We start from the raw sequence: 25,543 nt of genomic DNA, 5'->3' as shown, positions 1-25,543 counted from the left end.
AAATAATATAAAAATTATATAACAAGAACATAATTAAAATTATTAAAATTTTATATATAAATTTTATAAAAATAAAAAATATATTTTATATTTTTTTAGTCACCCTAATAATAATATATAATTTTTATATAAAATACGATATAAATATATTAATTATTAATAATATTTTATATAATTGTTACATATATATAATATATTTTTTAAAAAATAATTAATGTGATTAAATTCATTCATTCAATAAGTATCTTTGGACGAGTCGTTGAGCCATCCAGTACTTATTTAATTCTTGTACTTAATACGTATCTACTATTCTCATATATAAATGAGGTTCAAAACTATTCATTTAATAAAAAAATTATTTTTTAAAGAAATATATCGAAACACGACTTGATAAGAAAAACATAATAATTTAATATATAATTTGATGATATGTTATAAAAATAATTTTAAAAAGTTAAAATTTATAAAATTAAAATTATTGTAAAAATTATATATAATTTTAATAAAATTTAAAAAATATATTTATATTTTTTATATTAATTTAATTATAATATATAATTTTCATCGAATACTTATTTAACACATATATATTGATTTATAAAAAAGCAAAATTAGAAAAGATGACGGAATTAAAATTTTCGTCTACATGCTTTCATCAATGTAACTTAACCATTAAAGGCTAAGATTAGGAAGACATTAAATACTTTTATTTAAGACATTCTAGAGAGGCTCAAAACTATTTATTTAATAAAAAAATTATTTTTAAAGAGATTATATTGGGACGACACCAGCTGGCAAGGAACAGACGTCCCATTTCATCTTCATCGTTTGTTAAGTACAAGGACAAGACAAACAAAAAACATTTTAAAAAATTGGTGTTGGACTTTGCCGGCTGACATTCATAAAAATCCCAAAATCATCTATATTGTTTGTTTTATAATAAGAAAACTTTTTTTTAATTAGTATTAAATAGGACCGAAAATGATTACCTAATTATAAATTATCGAACGAATATTATATATTTACGTGATTTATTTATTTATTTTTAAACATATTTGAATTCAGTTTATATTTGATAAAAAAATTATTTTATTCATTTAAATTTGATTCTTTTAAGTATTAAAATATTTATGTTTTATTTATATTTAATTTAATAAAATTAAATGAATTTATTCATGATTATTAAATAAATATATATAAATAAACATGTTAATAAATAATAAATAAATTTAAATAAAAAAATAAATTTAAATAAAATTAAGATAAAAAATAAAAAAATAATTTTATTAATATTATTAAAAATAAACAACAAATAAATAATAAACAAAATAAATAAATGAAATTTAAATAAATTTATTAATAAATATAAATAAATCAGACAAACTCTTATTTGTGTTAGATTTATTTAATAAATGAATATGAAAAATATTGTTAAGATCTATTATTAAATTTAATAAATATAATTAAAAAATAAAATATATTTATAAAAAATTTATCAAAAATTTATTGGTTTACACTCTTAATTTATGAATAGTTTATCAAAATCTTCGTTAGTTTATATTTTTAGTATTAAAGGATTTTAAATTTTGTTTTATTATTTTTTAATTAATTTAAATATAATAAATTAAAGTTTAAGTCAACTATCTGTTGACTTACAAAGGCTGATTTTAAAGGAGAGTTATTGTGACGGTTGCCAGTTAGCGGATATGAGAAAAATTTAAGAGAGGAATAATAGCATGAATAGATGCGTGGGCAATCTGTAATTAAAACAAAAGTTAAGGCTAATATGTTAAAGTGGCACCCAGTAAATATCCTGGGCTGTCTTTCTTTTGTGGAGGAAATATAAGATGTGAAACCAAAACAATAACAAAAGCGGAGGGAGTCTTAAAACCAAAAAACCCTAAAGCGAAAAGGAAAAAAAAATGGCTTTGAAATTCAATCCCTTTGCCTCACAATCTCAGAAACTCCATTCTTTTGGTCTTACACCAAAGGCCAGCCTCAGATCTCCCAAGGTTTCCATGGTCTCCACTCTTCCTTCTGGCTCCAAGTTAGTGTCTTTCTTTTTTTTTTTTTTTTGTTTTGTTTACTTTTTATTCATTGTTTTCTTGTGAAATCATGGATCTTTCTTTACTTATAGCTGATTTTGGATCTGGGTTTTTGTTATTTTTGCTATCTGACATGGCTTTCAAGACCTCTCTTTTGTTTGGTGATGTCTTATGATCTTAATCCATGCCTGTCTCTGCATATGCTCTTGGGGTTTCCATGCTATATGAGATTGTTTCTGCTATATCACTGTGCCTTCTGTGTTTGTATTCAATTTCAAATCTTGGGTCTCCACACAAAATGATATTTTCATTTTTGGTTCATTTATCTGGTGTAATTACATTTTATTAGCTGATTTTTTTTTCTAAAACTTTTTCCAACTATATTTCCTTCTATTCCATTTTTCTTTGTTTCAAGTTGGTGGAAGTAGTTTAGATTCTCTAGACATGTTGATAGGTAACAAGGCTTTCCTTTTTCTTTTCCTTTAAGTAATCTCATGTTACTTTTTTTGCAATATTGTTGAATCTATATTTTTAAAAGAATATTGCATTTGGTAGAAGTAGTTCAGAATATGTTGTCCTGAGTCCTCAGTTCTCTGTTATTCTCATCCTTTTTTTGGTTTTTAGGTCTGGTTTTTAAACAGAATAAAATGTTTCTCATGGTTGATAATTTTTTAAACTTTGTCTTTTATAATTTCTTGCACAATTTATTGATGGTGCTTCTGTTTCGTCTTTGAATCTACTTTATGTTAACACTTTAATCAACAGATTATTTGGCTGATACTTCCAACATTCTTCACTCCATTTATGGTTCAAGGATATTTTATTATTTCCTTGCAAATTTTGAGTCATAGCAAAATATTCATGTACTGGAAAAAGAACATGTAAATAATTTTCCTTGAGTTTTCTTCCTGGTATTGGTCATTTCTGGTGGCTGTACATTAATTGCACCGTTAACAACAAAGTATTTTCCTTCTAAATTGAATTATACTTTACAGCCAAGTAACTAATTGACTCCATTAATGAAATTAAGTCTGGTAGTGTAAGTAGTGGCATAGGGTATGTTACACATAATAAAGCTGCTGTTCCTTTTTTTTTTTTTTGGGTGCAGAACTGCTTTTCTTTTTGTGAACACATAAAGCTGTCTAATTACATTGCTATTGCATATTCCATTATACCTTGCTTTATAGTTTTCATGTGCTGGATACCTGGAACATGCAGTAGCCCAATTTGTGAGATGGGATTTGTGCTTTTATAATTTGTTGTTGCCTTTTAATCCTTACTGATATATCTGATCTATGAGAATGTAGTTTCAAATTCATTTTACATAACGCAGAGAAGTTGAAAATCTCAAAAAGCCTTTCATGCCTCCTAGGGAGGTGCATGGTCAGGTCACCCACTCCATGCCACCTCAGAAGATTGAGATCTTTAAATCTTTGGAGAACTGGGCTGAGAAGAACATTCTAACTCATCTCAAACCAGTTGAAAAATGTTGGCAACCCCAGGATTTTCTTCCTGATCCAAATTCGGATGGATTTGAGGAGCAAGTCAAAGAACTTAGGCAAAGGGCAAAGGAGATTCCAGATGATTACTATGTTGTATTGGTTGGTGATATGATCACAGAGGAAGCCCTTCCAACTTACCAAACAATGCTCAATACCTTAGATGGAACTTGTGATGAAACAGGTGCTAGCCTTACTCCTTGGGCAATTTGGACGAGGGCATGGACGGCAGAAGAAAACAGGCATGGTGATCTACTTAATAAGTATCTCTACTTGTCTGGAAGAGTGGACATGAGGCAAGTTGAGAAGACAATCCAGTATTTGATTGGATCAGGAATGGTAAGATGCTTGCGACACAATTGACTCACTTCTCGTCGTTTAATGTGCAGAACTATATTGAATCCTTTGCAGTTCATTGATGGACGGCATATTGCAGTCTCTAAGACAGTATAAGTTCTATTTTCTTTAGTCTTTTGGTAGTGTTTTCTTTGTGCGTGGAGGGCGGAGAAAACCCATGGACATAGTTCTTCAAAGTCATGTTCGCCTTTCTTTTTGTTTCTTTTCATCTTCTAATTTGGGGTAAAACCTTGTGAAAATGAAAGCATATTAACATTGCGCTACTTCACATTTGGAATTTCACTAAATTTTTGTAAAAGTGTCCCCTAATGAGGTCTTACTCTTTTACCATCGTTAAGGAGTGCAAATTTGGAGGATTATTGACATTTAATTACTTTTCACTCAAAAGCAAACATGAAAGATGCCATTGTATATGGTTACAATCCGTCGGTGTTAAACTGAGCTCTTTTTGCCCTATTGATCAATTTTTTAAGTTTTCTTCTGTATATTTGTAGGATCCCCATACAGAGAATAGTCCGTATCGAGGATTCATCTACACAACATTCCAAGAAAGGGCAACTTTCATCTCCCATGCAAATACAGCCAGGCTTGCCAAGGAGCACGGGGACATGAATTTGGCTCAAATTTGTGGTAGCATTGCATCAGATGAAAAGCGTCATGAGACTGCATACACCAAAATTGTTGAAAAGCTCTTTGAAATTGATCCTGATGAAACAGTCCTGGCCTTTGCTGACATGATGAGGAAGAAAATCACCATGCCAGCCGAGTTCATCTATGATGGCCGAGATGACACCCTTTTCGACCACTACTCAGCTGTTGCCCAAAGACTTGGGGTTTACACTGCCAAGGACTATGCTGATATAGTAGAGTACCTGGTTGACAGATGGAAGGTGAAGGACCTAACCGGACTTTCAGCTGATGGGCGTAAAGCCCAAGACTTTGTGTGTGGACTTGCTCCAAGAATTAGAAGGCTGGAGGAGAGAGCTCAAGAAAGAGCCAAGGAAGCACCCAGTATTTCATTCAGTTGGATTTTTGATAGAGAAGTGAAGCTCTAAGGTCATGACAAGGAAATATGTATGTCTCTCTCCTGAAAGTGTTACTCATTTGTGGAAAAACAGGGCTAGAGAGAAACATGATGAAGCTGTGCCATCTGCAACAGGAGGAATTGTTTGGGGGTGTTCGTGGCTTTGGTATGGTGTACGTGCAGTTGTTTCTAGATGTGTGGTGTCATTAAATAATGCAGATAGGGGCAGCTGTAGTTTTTGATGTTGTGTTCTTTTAGCTAATGTATCCTTGTTGGTTGTTTTCTTCAAACAATCTTCTTAACGATGGCAATATCCTGTTGTTGTTTCCAATATGATACTCCTTTACCATTCACTTTTGTCGGGTTTATGAATCCTTTCAGCTTTTTAATTGATTCTGCATGACATAAAAATATTTTCCCTCGAACAGAACAGTGGCATGAAGAAATTTCACCATTGTCACCAGTCGCCCACCATAACCACGCATTGTTTTCGTTTTGGTCTACACTAGGGGTGTAGTTTTGGCTTCCACCACCGTTGTAATCGAGTTCCAGCTTCATTTTAAATTTGAGATTGATTTGAAATAAGATTTGAATTATTTGAATTCCTATTCGTTTAATAAAAATAAATTTAATTTTTATACTCTATTTTAAATTTAAAATTATTTATTTGAATTAATATATAAATAAAATAATAATTTTTTAATTAAAATAAATAAAAATATATTAAAATTTAAATTTTTGATTAAATTTATAAATTATTCAAGTTTGATATTAAAATATTCTAACTCAATTTACTTTAATTTAAATAATTTACTAAATATTAATATATTATTTAGAACGTAATGACCAATTTGATGAGTTGAAAAAAAAATCTGATACGACATAAAAATTTTTTTTTTTTTTTGTGATTTTTTTTTTCGTGTAAAACTGAAATTTGGACTACTCTTTTATTCAAAACAGGGGTTTCAATGTAGTTTACATCTTCAATTAAAATTCTTTTCTTCTTTTTCATCTTTGGGTCACAATAACTCATTGGTTGTAAGAACTTATTTTTCAATTAAATCAATGCGTTGTTGCTTAAAAGAAGCTACTAACAAAAAGTCACCATTTGAAATGATTTTAATAAAAAATTATTAATTAAATTTAAACTAAAAATTTTTTATATTATAATAAACGATCTTAATCAATTCAAGATTTAATATTCAAATTCAAGATTTTTATTTTGAAATAAATGATTTTGATCAAATAAATATTTAATAAATTGAAATATGATATAATATTATTATATTAAATAAAATTTTTACCAATACGAATCGTAATATATTATTTTTATATAAAATATAAAATAAATATAATATTTTATACTATATGATAATATAAATAATTGGTAATTTGATTTTAATTTATTATCGTTGTGCTCTCCACGTTGGACCAGTGTGATTTTGTTGAAAAATAAAAAACTGATATGACACGAAAGTTAAGGTTTTTCACTGTTTTTATAATTCTTTTTTGTCTTTTTCATCTTTGGGTCACAAGAACTCGTTGGGTTCTAAGAACTTAATAATTGTCACAGCTCACAACTGCGGAGATCCTCTCACCATTTTCATAAAAACAATTCAATTTTATTTTAAAGTTGGAAAATAAAATTATTTCTTTTATTATCCAAGAAATTCAAACAATGAAAACGAAAATTTTTTCTTTGTCTTGCAAGCGCAATAAAAAAAATTAAAATAAAAGATGTAGCGACTTGTTCGAGGCCACGATCAAAACGAACAACACATTTGATGGGCACGGAGAATCGCTTAATGTTATTGCCAGCCTTCAATGCAAATCACGCCATTTTCGTTCAAATTTTGACATCTTTGCTCTGCAAATTGGCTTCTGAAAAACAAAAAAGATTGAAAACAGAAGGAACAGAGGAGCCCTGTGACATTGCAGAGATTGGTGATGGAAAAGGGTCCTTTATAGGTGGAAAGTGAGGAACCAAAACCCTAACCCTAATAAAACTGCTACTAAATGCATCTCAGATTTTGTTTTTTTTGGTATCCTATTTTTTTTTAAATTTTTTACAAGTGAAATTATGTAATTATTTTTTTCTTTCATATAAATTTTTAGAAATAAATTTTCTAAAAATCATAAATTTTTTCAAATAAATTTATAGAAAATTCTATAATTTTTTGAAAATAAATTTTTATAAAATTATAAACTTTTTAGAAAAAATTTATGATTCTCTTAAAATCTATTTTTACAAAAATTTATGATTTTTCATAAATTTATTTTTAAAAAATTATATGATTTTTCCAAAATTTATTTTCAAATAATTATAAAATTTTAAAAAATTGTGAGAAAAGTAATTAAATAATTTATTTACAAAAATTTAATGAAAAAAATGGGAATGTTAAGAGAAAAAACGAGAATGCGTTTCAGCAGCCCCTAATAATATGAGAGTGAATTATCTGTGCGAAATGGCGGAACTGCCCTTGTTTAGTGTTGGGCTTTGAATTATATGGCTTTGTTGGACTTGTATCTGGATGGAATATTTGGGCTCATTTAATCTTGGGCTTGGCTATATCAAATAAATAATATTTTCTCGGGTTTAATTTCTGTTCATTTCTTTTTAATATACTCATTTCTCATGAAATATTTTGTTATATTTGAAATAATTAGATTGAAACTTCAAACCAAAGTATCCTAATTGATAGAACTCATAAATGAAAAAGTCATAAGTAAAAATATTTTTATTTGAGATTATCAGAATTTGAATCTTAATTATTAATAATAAAAATACATTATGAATCGAAAGAATTGACCAATCATTTGATTTTAGATTATTTAACTAATTATAAGTAAATTATTTAATAGCTCTGTGTAATGGCAGCTTCAATCAAATTGATTTTCATTAGCCACCGGTCATTAATAAAATGTTGAATTTTTAGTTTTAGTGGGCCTGATAAATTCAAATAAAAAAAATCAATATATCCATTGTTCCATCTGCCATCAAGCCAATTCACCAGCTTAATGCAAAGTTTAGATCCTGCAAAAGGTAAAAGCTACTTCAGTTGTTTTTGTGGCCATCCAAGTAAGATGTTTAATGCTCCTACTATGTTGACTATTAGTGTATTTTTATTTTTTAATTTTGTTAAATTTATATATAATTTATATCATATTTTATATATAAATTATATATTATAATTTATATTAACACAAAAAATAAAATATATATTTTTAATTTTATTAAATTTATATATAATTATTACTAAAATTTTCAATCATATTATTTTTATATTTTATTTTCGTATCGTATTTATATTATTATTAGATTTAGGCCAACCACCCAAAGAAAGTTAAAACCTTCACTGGGAAGTCACCTACAATACCTACTCAGAGACTGCATCTAGAGAGCATAGCTTGATTCTTAGAAGGCTGTATGAAAGAAAAAGCACTTCAAAATGTTAGAGCATGAAAATGCATAACGATGGAGAAGTTTTAAAAGTTGCAGATTCAATTACAAGGTACAGGCCATTCATCGATCACACATAACAAACACATTTGTTATTACATTCGAAGGACACGAAACCATGAAAGCCAAAAACGAAACAAGCACATAAATAGAAAAGAAAAGATCTATTTCTGAGTAGCCTTAGAGGTGGCCTTGATATCCTGGCCAGAAGAAGCCACTGAAGCAATGTCAATAACCTTAGGCTGCCTCTTAATCTCATCTGCAAATTTAGGCACAGTAACCCTCAAAACCCCATCCTCCAGATGAGCCTTGATATGATCCAAATCTGCATTGGCAGGCAGCCTGAACTGCCTCCAAAACCTTCCAATAGTTCTTTCAGCCCTATGCCACTTCTCTCCCTCAACTTCTTCTTCATTTTTCCTTTCCCCGCTGATCCTCACCACCCTGTTATCCTCCACCTCGATCTTCACATCATCTTTCTTCATCCCTGGAATGTCTAGGAAGATGACATGCGCCTGTGGGGTTTCTTTCCAGTCTGCTTGAGCCAAGGCCAGGTTCTCAACCCCTTTAGGGACTGTTAGTGGGGTGTGTTCAAGGATTCTGAAAGGGTCTTCGGGGAGCATCATGTCCCACAGGGGCCTTGCGTAGGGCACGAAACCATTCACTTGGGTTGCCATGACAGCTACTACCATCAAGAAAACAAAGGCTTTGGTGATATTTTGGATTCTCATTTTGACGGAAACTATGGTCTAGCAATGTCGGGTGATTTCTTGAGGTGGGAATGGTGTTGATATGTATATATATAAGGGTGAGGAGGATTTCTCCGGATTGTTCTTGTTCTTGGTCGTGGTCTTACGCGAACAATCTAGGAGGGAGCAGCGAGAATGCAAAAGAATAGGTGAATCGCATGACGTGGGCTCCTAGAGTTTTCTACAGAAAATTGAATTTGCCAGATCTGAAGACTCCGATGGACACGTGGGCCTTTGGATGACTTCCATGATTCAAGCAGTAGCTGGTAAATGTTGATTTCATTCATGGGGAATCTTTTCTAGTGGGGTAAAAACGAATATATTATGAATTTGCGGTCGATTTAGTTAATTTTGAATTGAATTGTTCAAACGAGTTATATTTTATTTTTGTTAATTGAATTAATTTTTTATTTTAAAATTAATTTAATTGGTTTAATTAATATTTTGATTAATTAAATAATAAAATATAAAATTACATTATATTTTAAAATTTTAATTTATTATATTTAAAATAAAATAAATAAAATTATTCATAAAAAAATATTTGAATGTCAAAATATTAAGTCAAAAATTTTAATAATTTGTAATAAAATGCGTAATTTTATATATTTTTGTTTTATATAAAAACATTATTATATTTTAATTAAAATTCAATTAATTTAATTAAAAATGAAAATTTTTTTAAAATTGTTTTTGATTACTAATCAAAATTAATTTGATAATTGATTAATTAATTGAGTTTAATTAATTTAATCAATTAATTCGATTAAAATTAAATTTTAAACACTTCAAAATAAGATAATATTATAAATTAAATTAAATTAAATAATTATTTTTATCTTATATTTTATATATAATAATTAAAATATAATAATTTTATTTATTAATCAAAATTATTTTTTACCCACCTACGGCTTCCCAATTCTACCTAGTGGTAAACGTTGATTTTCGTTGGCAGGAAACCTTTCTCGTGGAGTCAAAAAATATATTATGTATATAAACTTTTATTTAAAATTAAATTTAGACATGCTTACTGTATAAATGGAAAGGAAAAAAATACTTTGAAAAAAAGAATTTATCTATGAAATAGAAGTTATTTTATAGATAATTTGAGTAGATAATTTTTAATATATGTGAAATAAAAAATAAAAAACATAAATATCATTATTTATATATTTTTTATTATTTTTTCGATTTGATCTTTATGTAATTTCATCAAAATTCATGTCCAATTCAATAAAAAATTGTATGAATACTATAGATAATATGATAAATAATAATAATAATAATAATAATAATACATATTAAAAAAATTAATTTATTAAAATAAATAAAAAATAAAAATTTTATTTCAATTAAAAATAATATAAAATTTTCATTAACAAATAAATTAATAAATTAAAAATATTTTTTACAATCAAATATAAACTTAAATATAATTTATATTAATATTTTGAAAATATTTTAAATAAAAAACAATTTTATTAATAAAACAATATTCGCGTCGGGTCGGCGGACAACTCAGCCCATCAACAGATCCAAAACCAATTAAACAGCAACCAAAAACCCTATAAACCCTAGTGTACAATTCTCAGTCTTTTTCTTAAGTCAGACTGACTGAACGAAAGAAGCAAAAAAACAAGGAAAACAGAGAAAAAAAAAAAGAAAAAAAATGGATCACATTGCAGCAGCTGAACAGCAATTAGTTTCAGAAAGAATGAGGAGGAAACTGAATGAAGTGAATATGGCAGCTCAAGCCCAGCTTGCTCCTGTCCAAGACCACATCAATTTCACTCTTCAGGTCTCCCTCTCTTTCTTCCAAATTTGAAATATTTACTTGTCTTTTTGACATGGGCATCTTTTCTTTTTTGTCAGTTTCTTATGGATATAGCCCCTTTACCTTCATATTTTCCATAAAGAAATGATTTCTTTGTGCCATTTGATTCGTTTTGGTTTATGGGTTCTTATTAATGCGTGCTTAGGATTGTTAGTCCTTCATGTTTTCCATAAAAATGTGATTTCTTTGGGCCATTTGATTCATTTTGTTGAATGTGTTCTGCTTTATTCATGTTTAGGATTGTTAGTCCTTCATGTTTTCCATAAAAATATGATTTCTTTGGGTCATTTGATTCGTTTTGGTGTATGGGTTCTGCTTGATTCATGCTTAGGATTGTTAGTCCTTCACGTTTTCCATAAAAATATGATTTCTTTGGGCCATTTGATTCGTTTTGGTATGTGGGTTCTGCTTAATTCATGCTTAGGAATTGTTAACACCAAATTGAGATTAGAAGAAAAAGCTTTGAACTTGCTGATTGCTTTTGATATTAAAAGCCTTTACCTTTTTCTGGAATATTGTTAGATATCATGCTTGTTTATTGTCTGACCAGTTATGATAATGATTTTAACTTCTTGGTCACGTTGGTTTTTATTTTTGTTTAAAATTCTTGTGATGATTGGTTGCAGCAAGCGTATTTCAAGTGTGCCTACGAGTGCTTTGATAGAAGTAGGAAACAAGAGGAGATAAGCAATTGTGTAGAACATTGCAGTGTTCCTGTTGTTAATGCTCAACAGCATTTTGAGAATGAGATGGCCAAGTTTCAAGTAAGTTCATTTTCTTTCTTTTTTTCTAATTTTTGTTGAGGCTTCAGTCTTCTCTTCATTGAACAGCTTTAACTTTTCTGAGGCTATAATTTTGCTTCCATTGTCACTTCACTTTCTTGCTTCCACTCCACAACTTTTCTTTGTGTCTTTACAAATTTAGGGACCTTATACAGTTTCTTTCCAGATCATGTATGAGCTGCTGTTACTGTCTGTTTTTTATGCTTTTCTAGAGTTTTATTTTAGAAGGGTTTCCAAAAGTTAGCAACATTGAATGCATTGTCTCTTGAGTTTCTTCTTTCACTTGTATGCATTTTCTAAGTAGTTGAACAAAGAGGATCCTTGGATTTGATGTGATGAGATGGACAATACTATCTCTTTCCTTTGTTAGGAAGTGTCAAAGGTGAAGATCCTTCTCCTTTTAGTTTTCTGTCATCTAGAAAGTTAACCATCTCCATGTGTCACAAAATTTGTATTGGTCGTGCTTCTTGTAAGCATCCAGTGGGTTCTGAATTATATTAGAGAATTGTTCTCATTTTATGAGTGGTAAGGCAGTGAAGTGCCATTAGACTGATCTCCCATCCCTTTTGTTAAATCAATTTAGAAATCTATGACAAGCTACTTGCTTTGCATATTATTCCTCCCTCCTCTTTTTTTCTTTACAGCCAATGGTAGTTAAGTTGAACTGGTCTCTGGATATGTAATTAGCTACTTTTAACCTGAATTAAAGATTATTTACTGGAAAATGCTCAAATGTGGAATATGACATCTTAAGGTTGGTTTTAAGTGTTGTAGTGTAGAATTAGCAAATGGCATATAGTTATTACTGTAACATAATTTGTAGTTTAGACCTGATTGATTGATTAATGATTCCAAAATAGCTGGAATTTAACACCCAGCTGAGTATCGTAGTTTGGAGGTCGAAACAGAAATCTGGATGATATGATAAGAAAGCAAGAGAACGAGTCATTCAGAAAAGTTCTATTACATCACCAGTTCCCTGCTGCTTTGCTAGTCAATTTGTTGGTAACTGCAATGATCCAATTGGGTTCATAAATTAATCAACTCGGGAATTTATTTCACTATAGGATTAATGTTATGAAAGGCTCCAGAACTATAGGAAAATATTCAATATGATACCTGAGCTTTAAAAATCTCTAATGTAATATTTGAGCTAAGAATCTATTAGCTAACGTGGTATTCACTTTTAACGTAGTTAGCTCCAAATGATGACATGTGGCAGACAAACAACCTTTCAAGTACCACATTAGTTAACAAATTCTTAGTTCATATACCACATTAGTGATTTTTAAAATTCAGATACTACATTGAATATTTTACTATAATTTAGGGGTTGTTTGTAATATTAACCCTTCACTAAGGCTAATGGCAATGTCTGGTGAATGAACACGTGGTGACATGAGTTAGAAATTTGTTATTGTTCTTTGAATAAAAAATGTTTTTCAACCTTAAATAAAAGATTCTCCATTTATTATGGTTCATATTGAAGTTAATTCTTTTGTGCTTATCAATCTAACGATTCTTCATATTTGTATGGTTCAATTGTGTTGACTTTTCATGGTGCATTGAATCATTGATAAATACTTGTTGTAATGGATGTAGGAAAGATTGAATAGAACCTTGATGGTCTGCCAAGACAAGTTTGAATCAGCTAAGTATCAGCAGATTAAAACTGATGCAATCAATGAGTTGGAGTCATGCGTCAACCAGTCAATCGAGGATAACATGAAGACATTGCCACACCTTGTTGGGAGATTGAAGGCTTCTTTCAACATCAGTGATTGAGCCAAATGAGTATTAGGAAAGTGGTTGTAACCCATTACTATTTACTTGATAGATTCTTAACTCAAATCTTGAGATTTCATAAAACAAGGCATTAAGATATTCCCAGCAATGCCTTCCTGGCCATCTTGGATAAGGCGATTATATTCACATATTTGTTTCAGATGAAGTTGATTTTACTTCCAATTAAATATTTGAGAAATTTGCCTTGTGATATAGATTTGGTAATTTTAAACAGAGGAATTCTATTTCCACCTCGCTTTCTACTAGACACCCCCCTTTTAAATATACTCCAAATTCAAAATTCAAAATTCAATTTTTTATTTTTACTAAATATATTTTAACCTTTCACTTTTTATTTTTTATTTTTACGTTTTGTCTTCTTATCTTTTCACTTTTTGAGATCAAGTTTTTCGAAAATGAATATTTGAGAAGTTTTGAGTTTTCTTGGATATCTATTTTGAGAAATTCGATTTCATTTTTAATTACTGAAAATTTTTATCATGTGCTTACGAATCAATTTACTTGATCATGTGTATGAATGAAACTGAAATTGATGTTTTGAACATGCATGATATAAATTTATTTTTTCTCTATAGACTTTAGAAAATTAAGAACACCATTTTTTGGTTTTGCATAGGTAAAAGGGTGTTTGTGATTATTTGATCTCAAGATAAAAACACCTTTATATCCATGTATGCTTAACAACTAACATGCTTGAAAATTAAGATATTTTTTTCATTCGAATATATGATCAAATAAGAATGGATACATGTTCAAGCTCAAACACCTTATGGAATATTAATCCTAACAATGTTATCAGTAAACTAACAATCTGATAGTAAGGATATCTAATTTTTTTTATCACTAGGATACTGGTGACCTAAAAATTAGAGATCTTTATTGTTAGAATTAAACCATAACTTGAAGAAATCATTAAAGACATTTGGACATCTTAACACGTCAGATTTATTTATTTTAGTATTATTTATTTTAAAATTATGTACTTATTTTGTTTAAATTAAAATTAAATGTTATCAAGAGTTTATAATTGAATATATATTTAAACAAAAATTTATGTATTTTCGAAAATAAATTTTCAAAAATACAAGATAATTCTCAAAATTCTTTTTCAAGAACTTAATATATTTCTCAAAAATCAAATTTTAAAAATTAGATTATTTTTTTAAAAAATTATTTTTGAGAATTATATTGTTTTTTCGAAAATGGATTATCGAGAACAAAATATATATTCTTGAAAATCTATTTTCGAGATTTATGAAGAAGATTTTGGAGTATATAAGTTATTGAGGGTATTTTTGTGATTTATTAAATGTTAAAATTGATATTTGCTATGTGAGTATTTTTGGAAGAAAATTTTAAAGGTGTATAAAGAAAATTTTGCGGTGTATTTAGAAGTCTTATTTTAAATGTGATATAAAAACGATATCATTTAAAATTTTGATAAAAATCATATATAAATTTAGGAAAATTAAAAAATATATTTTGTATTTAGCATATTGATACAAGTTGAGAGCTTAAGCCATCAAAAATTGTTTAACTGATTTCTTTTAAAATGATGATTTCTAAATTGTATTAAAATTATTGGTTTTTTGTGGTTTTATCAAACATCAATTATGTTAGTAATTTACTCAATAAAAGATTGAATGACCCAAACAATGAGTTTTTTCAAGAGTATGGTGCTTTTAAAATTTTTTTCCACATAAGAGATATTATTTTTATTTTTTATAAACAAGTTAATTTAACCACATCATTATCTAATTATTATGTGACAAATAGTTGTAATAAATAAATAAATAAATAAAAGTAAAAAATGAGAGTTATTGTCGATTACTCCACCTTACCAAATCACCTTTGTTGGGAATATGTTAAGGTGAAGAATAAAATAAATATTTTATTTCAAAATATGACTCATCGATTACACATGAATAAATTAATTTTTTTATTCGAATTTAAAATTTCGATATTCATATCAATTTAATCATATCAATTTATCATTTAAAAATGCATAAAAATATTGAATTACTTTTTTTTAATTAAATTATTAATAGTTAGATCATATCAAATCAATAATATCAATCTTAATTTAATCATTTAAAACTCAAATCATTTAAATTCGATACATTCATCTTACAAATATAAATAACCTCTTTTCCTCGTATATACTATTTAATTCAACTTCCTAGTTTTCGAACTTCCTATTAACCGACTTATTACCACATGATTTTAGGTTTTACCCTTGTCAAGACAGCTTGACACCAACAACCATACCTTACCTTTTCTTTATAAACATTGATACCTTCCCTTGACCCACTAAATTTTCAGGTATTTGATTTGGATCTGCTATATCGTTGATCCCAAGCTTTCAAGTCTTTAGCTTTAGCCGGACAAGTTCGAAAAGATGATTCTAGTGGCAATTATAGCGGAGCTAATGGACGAGTACACGGTGGCGTTGGCTAAAGTATGTAACAGAAGCCAAAAACCAAACAATACCCAGAGTAAACCACCAGTAATTGCAGAAGTGGTAACACATTCAATAAACTGTAACACTCCTTCAGCTCCAGAAGAAGCTTTCAATCTTTTCTACCACATGTACTCAAGAATTTGAAGAAATTTAACGGTGATTCTGGTTTGCAAGTAAAAAAAAATTTTGAAATTTCCCAGAAAGAAAATGTCATTAGAAGGTAGAAGAACAGCTTTCAATCTTTTCTATTCTGTTTATAGAGTTCTGCGTCATTTTTGAGTTCTATAACAGTGAAATACAAAATGCAATTTTGTTTAAGAAATTGCAGGAGAATTCCAGTCAAGAATCTTAGTATTTTACTGCTGTCTTAACTCATAGTTGAAGAATTTCAAGTAAAGGCCTTCTCAATGGTGTTCATCTGGTATGCATACCATCACCAAAAGGTACAAAATCTATAAGGAGGAAAATTTGCTTTTATTTGTCAAAAAATACAGGAGACTTCATGGTTCAGGCTGCATTTTCTCGCATTCATCTCGAATAGACTGGAAAAGTACAGAGGAGAGGTATCGCTCGCCAAAGCTTGGAAACACAACCTGAAAGTATTTCAATTCTCATGAGTTATATCATAGATAATGTATTGGAATAATACTATTTAATATATGTCATTTCCTAGTCTACCAAAACTATGATACGTCCATAACTTGTTTTTTCGACCACATCCCACACACTCCCAACTCTGACCTCTCCTCTCTCCAGAAACCCACACACGTGCAAAACATAAGTTCAGGATTAATTTCATCCTAGGTAGCTTTCTAAATTGATGTGGAACCTTCATTCAGTTTCTTGGCAAGAATAAAATTTATACCTCAAATTTGTTAACTATAATGTACTTCAACAAGCTTCCATGATATATTTGATGTTTACAATTTCCAAATATAAGTATTCTTCCTTTAAAACTGCAGCTCAAGTTCTTAAGGGATGCAAAATAACTCACCACAATCAGCTTCCCGACATTCTCGGGTCTTTTCCCAACCTTCATTCCAGCAGCAGCTGCTGCTCCAGAGGATATGCCAACCTGATATTACATAATATGATGGATCAAATTAGCAACGAAGGAATAGTATAGGACATGTAGAATAAGAGTAAGACAAAGAGAACTCAATTGTCTGTTTATTTTGCTCTCTTCTTTTTCTTTATTCTTTTTTAATTTTCCCTTGGGTTTGTAAAGTCTTATACAAACTCATAACTAAAGAAAAGGCTTGTTTTCTTAATGAGCCAAGTCAAAGCAACCTTACGCTTGTTAAGGCTTAGGTGAAGCTATACTACGCTTGATTTGTTTACTAAACTAGAGTAACATATTGCAAATAAAATGTTTTTATTAATATCTCATCTAGCAAATACTGACTTTATTAAAAATTCCATGACATGGCCCGAGCTGTCACTTTACCTACCAAAGCCAGTATATTTCATCTTCCAGTTAACAGAAAAACAAGAAAGATGGAGATTCAACATAGACAAAGGAAGAGAGTAGAAAGGAAATATAGTTTAAAAAAATAAAGGATAATGAAGGGAGCAGTTGGATTCCTCTCAGGAACCAACTAAACCGTCATTCTCCTCGTCAGTTATACATGATTGGTTTTTAGGTTGCTTCCTTGATTTAGGGCGCTCTTTTTAAAAAAAAAATTTTTTTATCAATTCTCTCAATCATAGCCTTGCTACCATGAAATCCTTTTGGTTTTGTGGTCAAGATTTCTCATGCCAAGTTGTTCTGCTTGAGCTAAGCTTAATGAAGAATTTCTCAAGAAAAAGAACCAAAAAAGAAGAATTCATTAGAATGGTAAGCCAACCAAGCTGGGCTTGAGCTTGGGTAAATTGTCAGACCACGTTGTACAGGCTTAGCTAAACCTCAGTTCAAACTCGAGCAGAGCCAGAAAAATGCCCTTTTGAGATCAACCTGAGCCAGGGTAAGCTAATACTCAGCTTGACCCAACTACATTACGGCCCCACATCCAGCTATCACTAATGTTGGAGAAAGCCAGACGCGAAGATAAGAAACTTAATCAACAGGATACAGTTCCCTCATTCTTGTTAGCATAAAAGATTTGTCATTTCCTTGAGTAATACAAGCTTACTAGCGAACCAGTCTGTCCATCCAAAATAGTCTATCAAACCAACAAAGTTTAAGGAGATAAAAAAGTCTTATTAAATTAGTAATATTTATTTTTCCTTCTACCTCTCTTTCTGTAGTTTTAACAAGTTCAGACAACCTAGAGTTGGCCAAACAGGTGTTGCACTCTTTAGGAGGGGCTAAGGTCCAAGGTTCGAATCTCCCATTCCCCTTGGACCTCATATGTACCAGAAAAGAAAATGACTTCTTTCCATTTGCATTAACTTCCTATTACTTGCTTAAGAATAGGATGATTACAAAGTAAACGTCTGTAAAGGACCTTCATTCACTTTTGCTTTAACTGCAAACTTTGAAGTCACTGTAAAGTAAAAGAAAAATAGCTTACCAACAAGCCTTCCTGAAGGGCTAATTGCTTTGCAGTTTCAACTGCTTCATCACTGGTTATCTGTCAAGTCAAATCCATCAGAAGGTATACATTACAAAATAAAAGCTTGTAACTAACATGCAATTTAGACTTCTAATTTGACTTGAACCACATGGCTTATTAAAAATGTCTTGATATGAACCCAGAAACTAGAACCAGTTGATTTCCATTTCTTTTATCTTTTCCTTTTCAGTTTTAGCTGGTTAGGTTTATGAGAAATATGCTGGACATGAAAGCCATACATGAAACCTGCAAATCGCACCAGTTGATTTGCATTTTTTTTTCTTTTCCTTTCAGTTTTATCTGGTTAGGTTTGATAGATCTTACATTCTCCACCATTTAAATCATTAACATAGTAACTGAAAAACCCAAACTAAACAGACTTGAATTTTATTTAAGTTCATATGCTGTTATCAGCAGCTAAACATGAAAATGCTATACCTCCAACTACATCACCTCACCTGAAGCCGCATGAATTAATATGTCCACTTACTTAATGGAGGAAAATTTTATGTAACTTAGAAGAAATGTTTCAATTAACTTGACCCTCTTACTGGTTATTCAACTATAAAAAGACTGTTCTTTGCAAATTTCATTTAAACTCTATCTACTAAAACAAAAAAGAAACTTCATGAACTGAAGCCATTAGAGAAACTTAATAGAAAGGAAACCTCAATGACTGCTTTCTTGATAATACGGCCATCTAAAAATTGACTAACAGTAGTCACAAACAATGAACCAGGAAGAAGGAAAATAAAACTCAGACCTCTATAACTTCATCAACCACATCTTGGTCCAAATTCCTAGGTACAAAACCTGCTCCAATCCCTTGAATCTTGTGAGGACCTGTATTTCATGGGGGGAAGGTACAGTGTCAATCTAAGCTACGCATTCCTAAACTTGACACATGAAAAGATAATCATATTCAAAAAATCATCTTCTCTTACCGGGCTTTCCACCAGAAAGTATGTTGCTCTCTGTGGGTTCCACACCAATAACCTGATAACCCATAGTCAAATACAAACAGTCACCAATTCAGTTGCAAAAGAAGGCAAGGCCCTTCTTGCCAAGACAATCAATAGCAGGAGACACTGCAAATTCACTTTTCTTTGATGATAAATTTTCTAAAACATTTCTCTAAAATTGATTGCAATAATGTTCACAAAGGCATGTGAGATAAGTGCCATCCAGGGTTTATTAAAAGGGAAATAATCACCTTGATTTTAGGATTTTTTTCTTTAAGGAACCGACCAACTCCAGATATGGTTCCACCAGTTCCTATCCCTGCAATAAAAATGTCCACTTTGCCTCTGGTGTCTTCCCAGATCTCTGGTCCAGTTGTCTCATAGTGTATCTGCAAAAGGAAACATGAATTTTACCCAAGCCAAAAATTCAACAAGCTACTAATAAGGAGTTGCAAATACAAACTTTAGGATTTGATGGATTATCAAATTGTTGAAGCATGTAGGCATTGGGTGTGCTTTTCAAAATCTCTTCAGCTTTCTGAACTGCCCCCTTCATGCCTTTAGCTGAATCAGTTAAAACAAGCTCAGCTCCAAATGCTTTCAAAAGAACTCTTCTTTCCAAACTCATTGATGCAGGCATTGTCAAGATAAGTTGATATCCTTTTGAGGCAGCTATGAATGCAAGGCCAATGCCTGTGTTTCCACTTGTAGGTTCCACAAGAATACTCTGAAAATATTGAAAAAGAAAAAGTGAGCAACATGCCCAAATCTATTCAAAAGCATGTAACAGGTAACACTCACAAATGAGGTTGACAGTAATGAACATTAAGAAATGATCTAGAAGGTAATTTTGTAATTTCAATCATCCTCTCACAAATGTAAGTATATACATAATAAAAAGAAAAGAAATCAATGAACTGTATTACATTTTGCCAGTTAAATTGAACCACAAGCCATATTTCATCAGTGGACAACAATAGAGAGCCATGAAAACCATTGGCGATGACATGTAACAGGATTTCACACTAGAAACCATTCACTAAATAACCAGAAAATAAGATGCAAAAGCTGTGCCCTTAATCCATGCTGGAGCAAATAGGTCAAACCTAAAAGATGCCTAATAACTGGTGTGATGATATACTAAAAAGCAGGCATCTATAAGGGACAGCTTGTCATTTGTCATTTGTGACCTTAAGTTATGTAGTCAGGCCTCTCTTTCAGTGCTAGGACAAGCTAGACCAATTGATCCCGACATTAGACCTGAACTCATGATTACTGAAACAGCAGCAGATTGGTCTAACAATGGGAGCCTATGCCTAAAATAGAACTCTAACTTGCCTATTCGAGAAGACCATTATCTAGGAATGCCAAAATTGAGCTAAAGTATTCAAAAAAGTATTGAGATAGAAAATTTGACCATATATTTAGTTGTTACACATCGACTGCACATAGACAGAAGTTTTGTCGACCTTCCGTTACCTTTCCAGGTGTTATAACTCCTCTTTGCTCAGCATCAGCAATCATACTGTACCCTATCCTGAAAACAATAATAAATGATATTAATTTCCTGTTTTTCTTTAGGCTTAATGATGAACTCGATAGCAACATTTAAGCCTTGACCAAGAGATTCCGGAAGTTTAAATTTTAATTTTAACTTCATATATGAATAAATACGGCCAGAGAAGAACTTAATTATGGATGCACATATAAAGTTCTTTAGAACGGCTTCCAGGTTGAACACATGGTAATGCTTTTTAACTATTAGCAAACAATGAGCCTGCTAACTATGCACAGAAGCTACAAGATGCTTACAAAAAGTTTGGCTACCTGTCCTTCACACTGCAACATGGTTCCATAATCTCAAGCTTGGCAGCAATATTTGCGACAGAGCCCTTCACAATATTGTTCAAGTACACCATTGGTGTTTTCCCAATAAGCTGTTACAAAACAATCAATACAACAAATAAATAATGAAACAAAGCACAGAAATAAAGAAAAAGGTGCATTGACCAATAGATTCATAGGAGTTCACTTCTTTCTCCATTGAGATAGCACATGCCCTGAGAAAAATGGTACAGGGTTTCATATAGAAGAACAAGACTCAAGCCCTGTACTTTATCAGATGGAATGACCAGTCACAATGTATCCGGAGACCACTATGGACAAGACAATGCCACACAGCACCACAAGTTGAGAAAGTGAAAGGAGGCAATAGTAAATTAAGACCATTAACAAGTCATTAGTAGACAAAAAGCAGCTTGAAAATTTTCAGATAACCAAATCAAACAACTCAACAGAATCTTGCATATCCCATATGGTATAAAAAAAACCTTTTCTTCCCCCCCTTCTTTAATAGTAATAATATGAAATTATGAATGCTCACTTATGTTTATGTCAGTGAACACAATTCAAGAACATGTTCAGATCATAATCCCGTGCCTTATCTCTTTATAACCTAAGAAGCATTGGGAAAAGAAAACTAATTAATAGAACTAAACTCCCTCATATAACAAAATAGACCAGCAAAAAAGATCTAACTTTCCAATTTGTTTTGATAATAAGGATTATTTCTAAACATAAACTGAAGAGATAATCTTTCTAGGTGCAGAACAACTAGTCTTAACTCAATCAGACATATGACATCCTGATGAAAGAAACAAAGAACTTCAATTGAGCTAATTTCAATACTATCTAACACTATTACAGACACAAATGCACTATAGCCTTTCAACTTTTGTGGTTCTTACCTTTATTAATTCACACAGCCTAATAGACAAAGTTGGAATCTTAGAACAATTGAAATCCATAAAAATATTTGTTACTTGGTACCAGTTAAAAACTATTTTACCACTAGGCTCCTCTACAAGTTAAAGACAACCAATCCCACAAGTCATATAATTCCAGTATGGAGAACATAAAAGTTAAAACTTCAAACCAAAGTAACATTGCCTCCAACAATAGCTCTAGCAGTTACATTAACATTAGCATCAAAAACATTATACAATAATTCATTGAAACATATATTTGAAAAATATAAAACCCATCGTAAATTACACCAAAAAGAAAATAATATACCAATAAAACTAAGAACCCCACGAAGCAAAACTAAAAATTTTCCAAGAAACAAATTCAACCATTTCAGAATTACATGCAAACAAAACACTGAAAGTCGAATTTTCTAAAAGCAAAAGCAACCCATTGCCCAAATCCAATCAAATTCAAGAAATAAATATCAAATGAAGCATCAGAATGAGACCTGAGTAACATCATCAGCAATGTTAAGTCCTTCGATCTGAGTGTCAGGCTTAACGGACACAGCCTTACATACAACAGAGAAGCCAGAAGCTGATCCCTTCCCATAATTCAGCTTCCTCAATCTCAGAGTGGGCCCATAAGAACCCAGTTTGAGAGTGTGGGGAGAAAGGTCAGAGGATAGGTTCTTCGTGGAGTTACAAAGACGAAAAGTCAACGGATTGAAGAGAAGAGAAGAAGAAGCTGCCGCAGCCATTTTTTTTCTTTTTGGTTTGTCTGTGAAACCCTGCAGATGTTTGCACTTTGTTTCCTTGGGCCTTCGGTCTTATATTCCTCACAATTACGCAACAACACAGTAGACAAACCGCAAAAATTTTAAGGTTAAATACTCATTTGCCCCCACATTTTTTATTAGTTTGATACCTAAAAAATAATATATTAATTTAATACTCTAATTTTCAATAAATAATTTTTTGATATTATGATAACATTGAGGAATACTATTAATTTAATTTTAATTTTGATATAATACAAGTAAAATTTGATAACTTTTGATATAATTTTAATTTAAAAAATTTTTGATAAAATTTTAGTAACTTTCAATATAATTTTGGTAATTTTGATAAAATTTTAGTAACTTTCATACAATTTTAGTAATTTTGTATAAAATTTTAATAATCTCTTAATGTAATTTTAGAAATATTTTGGTAACTTATGATATACCTTTAGTAATTATTGATAAAATTTTGTGTCATAATATATTTAACAATTTATTAATATATTATCATTGATTTACTATTTAATTTTCAATAATTTATTGCAAAATCATAATAAATTTATTATTAAATTAACCATAATTTATTACCAAATTATTACTAATTTATATTAAATTACTCATTATTTACTATTAAATTATCATTAATTAATTATTAAGTTATTAATGATTTACTACTATTAAGTTATATTAATTTACTTTTAAGTTTTCAATAATTTATTACTACATTATTCATGAAATATAATTATTGTGAATTTAAATTTTTTTAAAATTTTTATTTGTTTAATTTTTATAAAATTTATTTAGTAAATTTGTTTTAATTACTTCTATCCTATATATAACACAATTTCTATCCAAAATTATATACTTAAAATAAAAACATAAAGTAAAGTTTATTACTTTCATTAGTGATAGAACATTTCAAAATTTTCAATCTTTTATATGCAATTATACTTCAATAAAAGGTATAAAAATATATGCATTAATAATTTAATTAAATCATCAATAAAACATATTTTAATATATACTATTTTACCATGAAGAAATAAGATAAACCTACCATGAATCTATTTAATAAAAAATTAATGAAAATTTTTAAAACTTGAATAAAACAATAACATTATTATATAAAAAAAATTTTCTAATATATTATTGGTAGACTTTTTAAATTTTATGTTTCATAGTTGAAAACGCATAACAATATATTAGTAAATTAATAATAGGTTAATAAAAAGCAAATGATTACTTAGTAATTAATCATTGATAATTTAATAATAAATAAATGATAACTTAATAATAAAGAAATAATAACTTAAAAGTATATTAGTTTCAATTTAGTAGTAATCAATTGATAATTTTAGCATTAAATCATAAATAACTTAATAATATATCAACGATAATTTAATAATTAATCATTGGAAAGTAAATCGATATAAATTAGTATTAGTTAATCATCACTAACTTAATAGTTAAATAATTTAATAGTAAATTATGAAGAATTTAATATAAATTAGTGATAACTTGATAATGAATTATGGTTAATTTAATATTAAATCTATGACAATTTTGTAATAAATAATCGAAAACTAAGTAGTGAATCAATAATAACATAACAAAAAATGCATAATAATATAATAGTAAATTATTAATAATTTAGATATAAATTATTGATAGTTTAATACTAAATGACAAAGAAAGTACTATATGATATTTCAATAAATGTCCATTTGCATATCTCGAATTAACATTTTCAGGTAACTTATATTAAGATTTAAAAAAGATACTAATATATGTAAAAAAAGAATTCAATCAATATTACATCATCAATTATAAGATTATTATTAAAAACTTTTTTTTTAAATTTCATTAAAAAAATTTTTAAACTAAAATATTTTAAAATTTTCAAAAAAACTCAAAATTTTAATAAAACTACAAAAAATTTATAAAATTCAAAATCAAAATAAAAATAATTTTTTAAAAATCTAAAATATCCACAAAACATAAAAAATTTTGAAAGTAAAAAAAATCTAAATTTTTTTTAAAAAAATTTTGAAAATTAAAAAAAATCTAAAAAATTAAAATTTTAAAAAAATCTTAAACATTTAAAAAAATATATATAAAAATTATAAACATTTCTAAAAAATAAAAAAAAATCTTAAAATTTTAATAGAAATCTAAGAAACTCAAAAACATTTTGAAAATTTAAAAAAATATAAAAAATAAAATTTTAATAAAAATAAACATTTCTTGAAGCTAAAGAATTTTTAAATTTTATTAAAATTTTGATTTTTATATTTTTGTTGAATTTTTTGAAACTTTTTTAAAATTTTCTTGGATTTTGTATTAAATATTTAATTTTTAAAAATTTTCAGATTTATTTAAATTTTTTATTTTTATTAAAATTTTCATTTTTTTAATTTTTCATAATTTTTTTTATTTTTTTATAAATTTTTAAAAAGCTTTAGATTTTTTACACTTTT

General features: G+C 29.0%; 4 protein-coding genes and 1 non-coding gene across 7 annotated transcripts; 2 read left to right on the top strand and 3 right to left on the bottom strand.

The window, feature by feature from the left end:
* The first annotated feature begins 1,874 nt into the window (after positions 1-1,874).
* LOC111287200 (stearoyl-[acyl-carrier-protein] 9-desaturase, chloroplastic) lies at positions 1,875-5,278 on the top strand. 3 transcript variants are annotated; one of them, XM_089758948.1, is made up of 3 exons: positions 1,875-2,047; positions 3,418-3,883; positions 4,396-5,278. In XM_089758948.1, the coding sequence occupies exons 1-3, from the start codon at positions 1,923-1,925 to the stop codon at positions 4,954-4,956; spliced, it is 1,152 nt and encodes a 383-aa protein (XP_089615074.1). In that variant the 5' UTR covers positions 1,875-1,922; the 3' UTR covers positions 4,957-5,278. The 3 variants fall into 3 exon arrangements, with proteins under 3 accessions (XP_089615074.1, XP_022733275.1, XP_022733276.1); XM_022877540.2 differs by having other exon boundaries at positions 3,379-3,883; XM_022877541.2 differs by having other exon boundaries at positions 3,353-3,883.
* Positions 5,279-6,661: 1,383 nt separating this feature from the next.
* Positions 6,662-6,793, bottom strand: LOC149519008 (small nucleolar RNA snoR86). Its single transcript, XR_016341943.1, has one exon. It is a non-coding gene; the product is annotated as a small nucleolar RNA snoR86 (small nucleolar RNA).
* Positions 6,794-8,377: 1,584 nt separating this feature from the next.
* LOC111288280 (22.0 kDa class IV heat shock protein-like) lies at positions 8,378-9,248 on the bottom strand. Its single transcript, XM_022879101.2, has one exon. It carries the CDS (start codon positions 9,114-9,116, stop codon positions 8,550-8,552), a length of 567 nt encoding a protein of 188 aa, XP_022734836.2. The 5' UTR covers positions 9,117-9,248; the 3' UTR covers positions 8,378-8,549.
* A 1,482-nt stretch (positions 9,249-10,730) lies between these two features.
* Positions 10,731-13,749, top strand: LOC111287871 (uncharacterized). Its single transcript, XM_022878545.2, has 3 exons — positions 10,731-10,935; positions 11,598-11,735; positions 13,356-13,749. Exons 1-3 carry the CDS (start codon positions 10,807-10,809, stop codon positions 13,536-13,538), a joined length of 450 nt encoding a protein of 149 aa, XP_022734280.1. The 5' UTR covers positions 10,731-10,806; the 3' UTR covers positions 13,539-13,749.
* Positions 13,750-16,233: 2,484 nt separating this feature from the next.
* LOC111287519 (cysteine synthase, chloroplastic/chromoplastic-like) lies at positions 16,234-23,089 on the bottom strand. The gene is made up of 10 exons (XM_022878136.2): positions 22,794-23,089; positions 21,365-21,474; positions 21,017-21,074; positions 20,001-20,264; positions 19,789-19,926; positions 19,520-19,571; positions 19,339-19,418; positions 18,534-18,593; positions 17,015-17,095; positions 16,234-16,613 (listed from the first exon to the last, which is right to left on the bottom strand). The coding sequence occupies exons 1-10, from the start codon at positions 23,043-23,045 to the stop codon at positions 16,521-16,523; spliced, it is 1,188 nt and encodes a 395-aa protein (XP_022733871.2). The 5' UTR covers positions 23,046-23,089; the 3' UTR covers positions 16,234-16,520.
* Positions 23,090-25,543: the final 2,454 nt, after the last annotated feature.

The sequence above is a fragment of the Durio zibethinus genome, chromosome 4 (assembly GCF_047325235.1).
Source record: "Durio zibethinus cultivar Kanyao isolate XHJ-2024 chromosome 4, ASM4732523v1, whole genome shotgun sequence".
NCBI classification, from domain to species: Eukaryota; Viridiplantae; Streptophyta; class Magnoliopsida; order Malvales; family Malvaceae; genus Durio; species Durio zibethinus.
The sequence above is the reverse complement of the archived record's forward strand: the minus strand, read 5'-3'. Positions and strand labels throughout refer to the sequence as shown.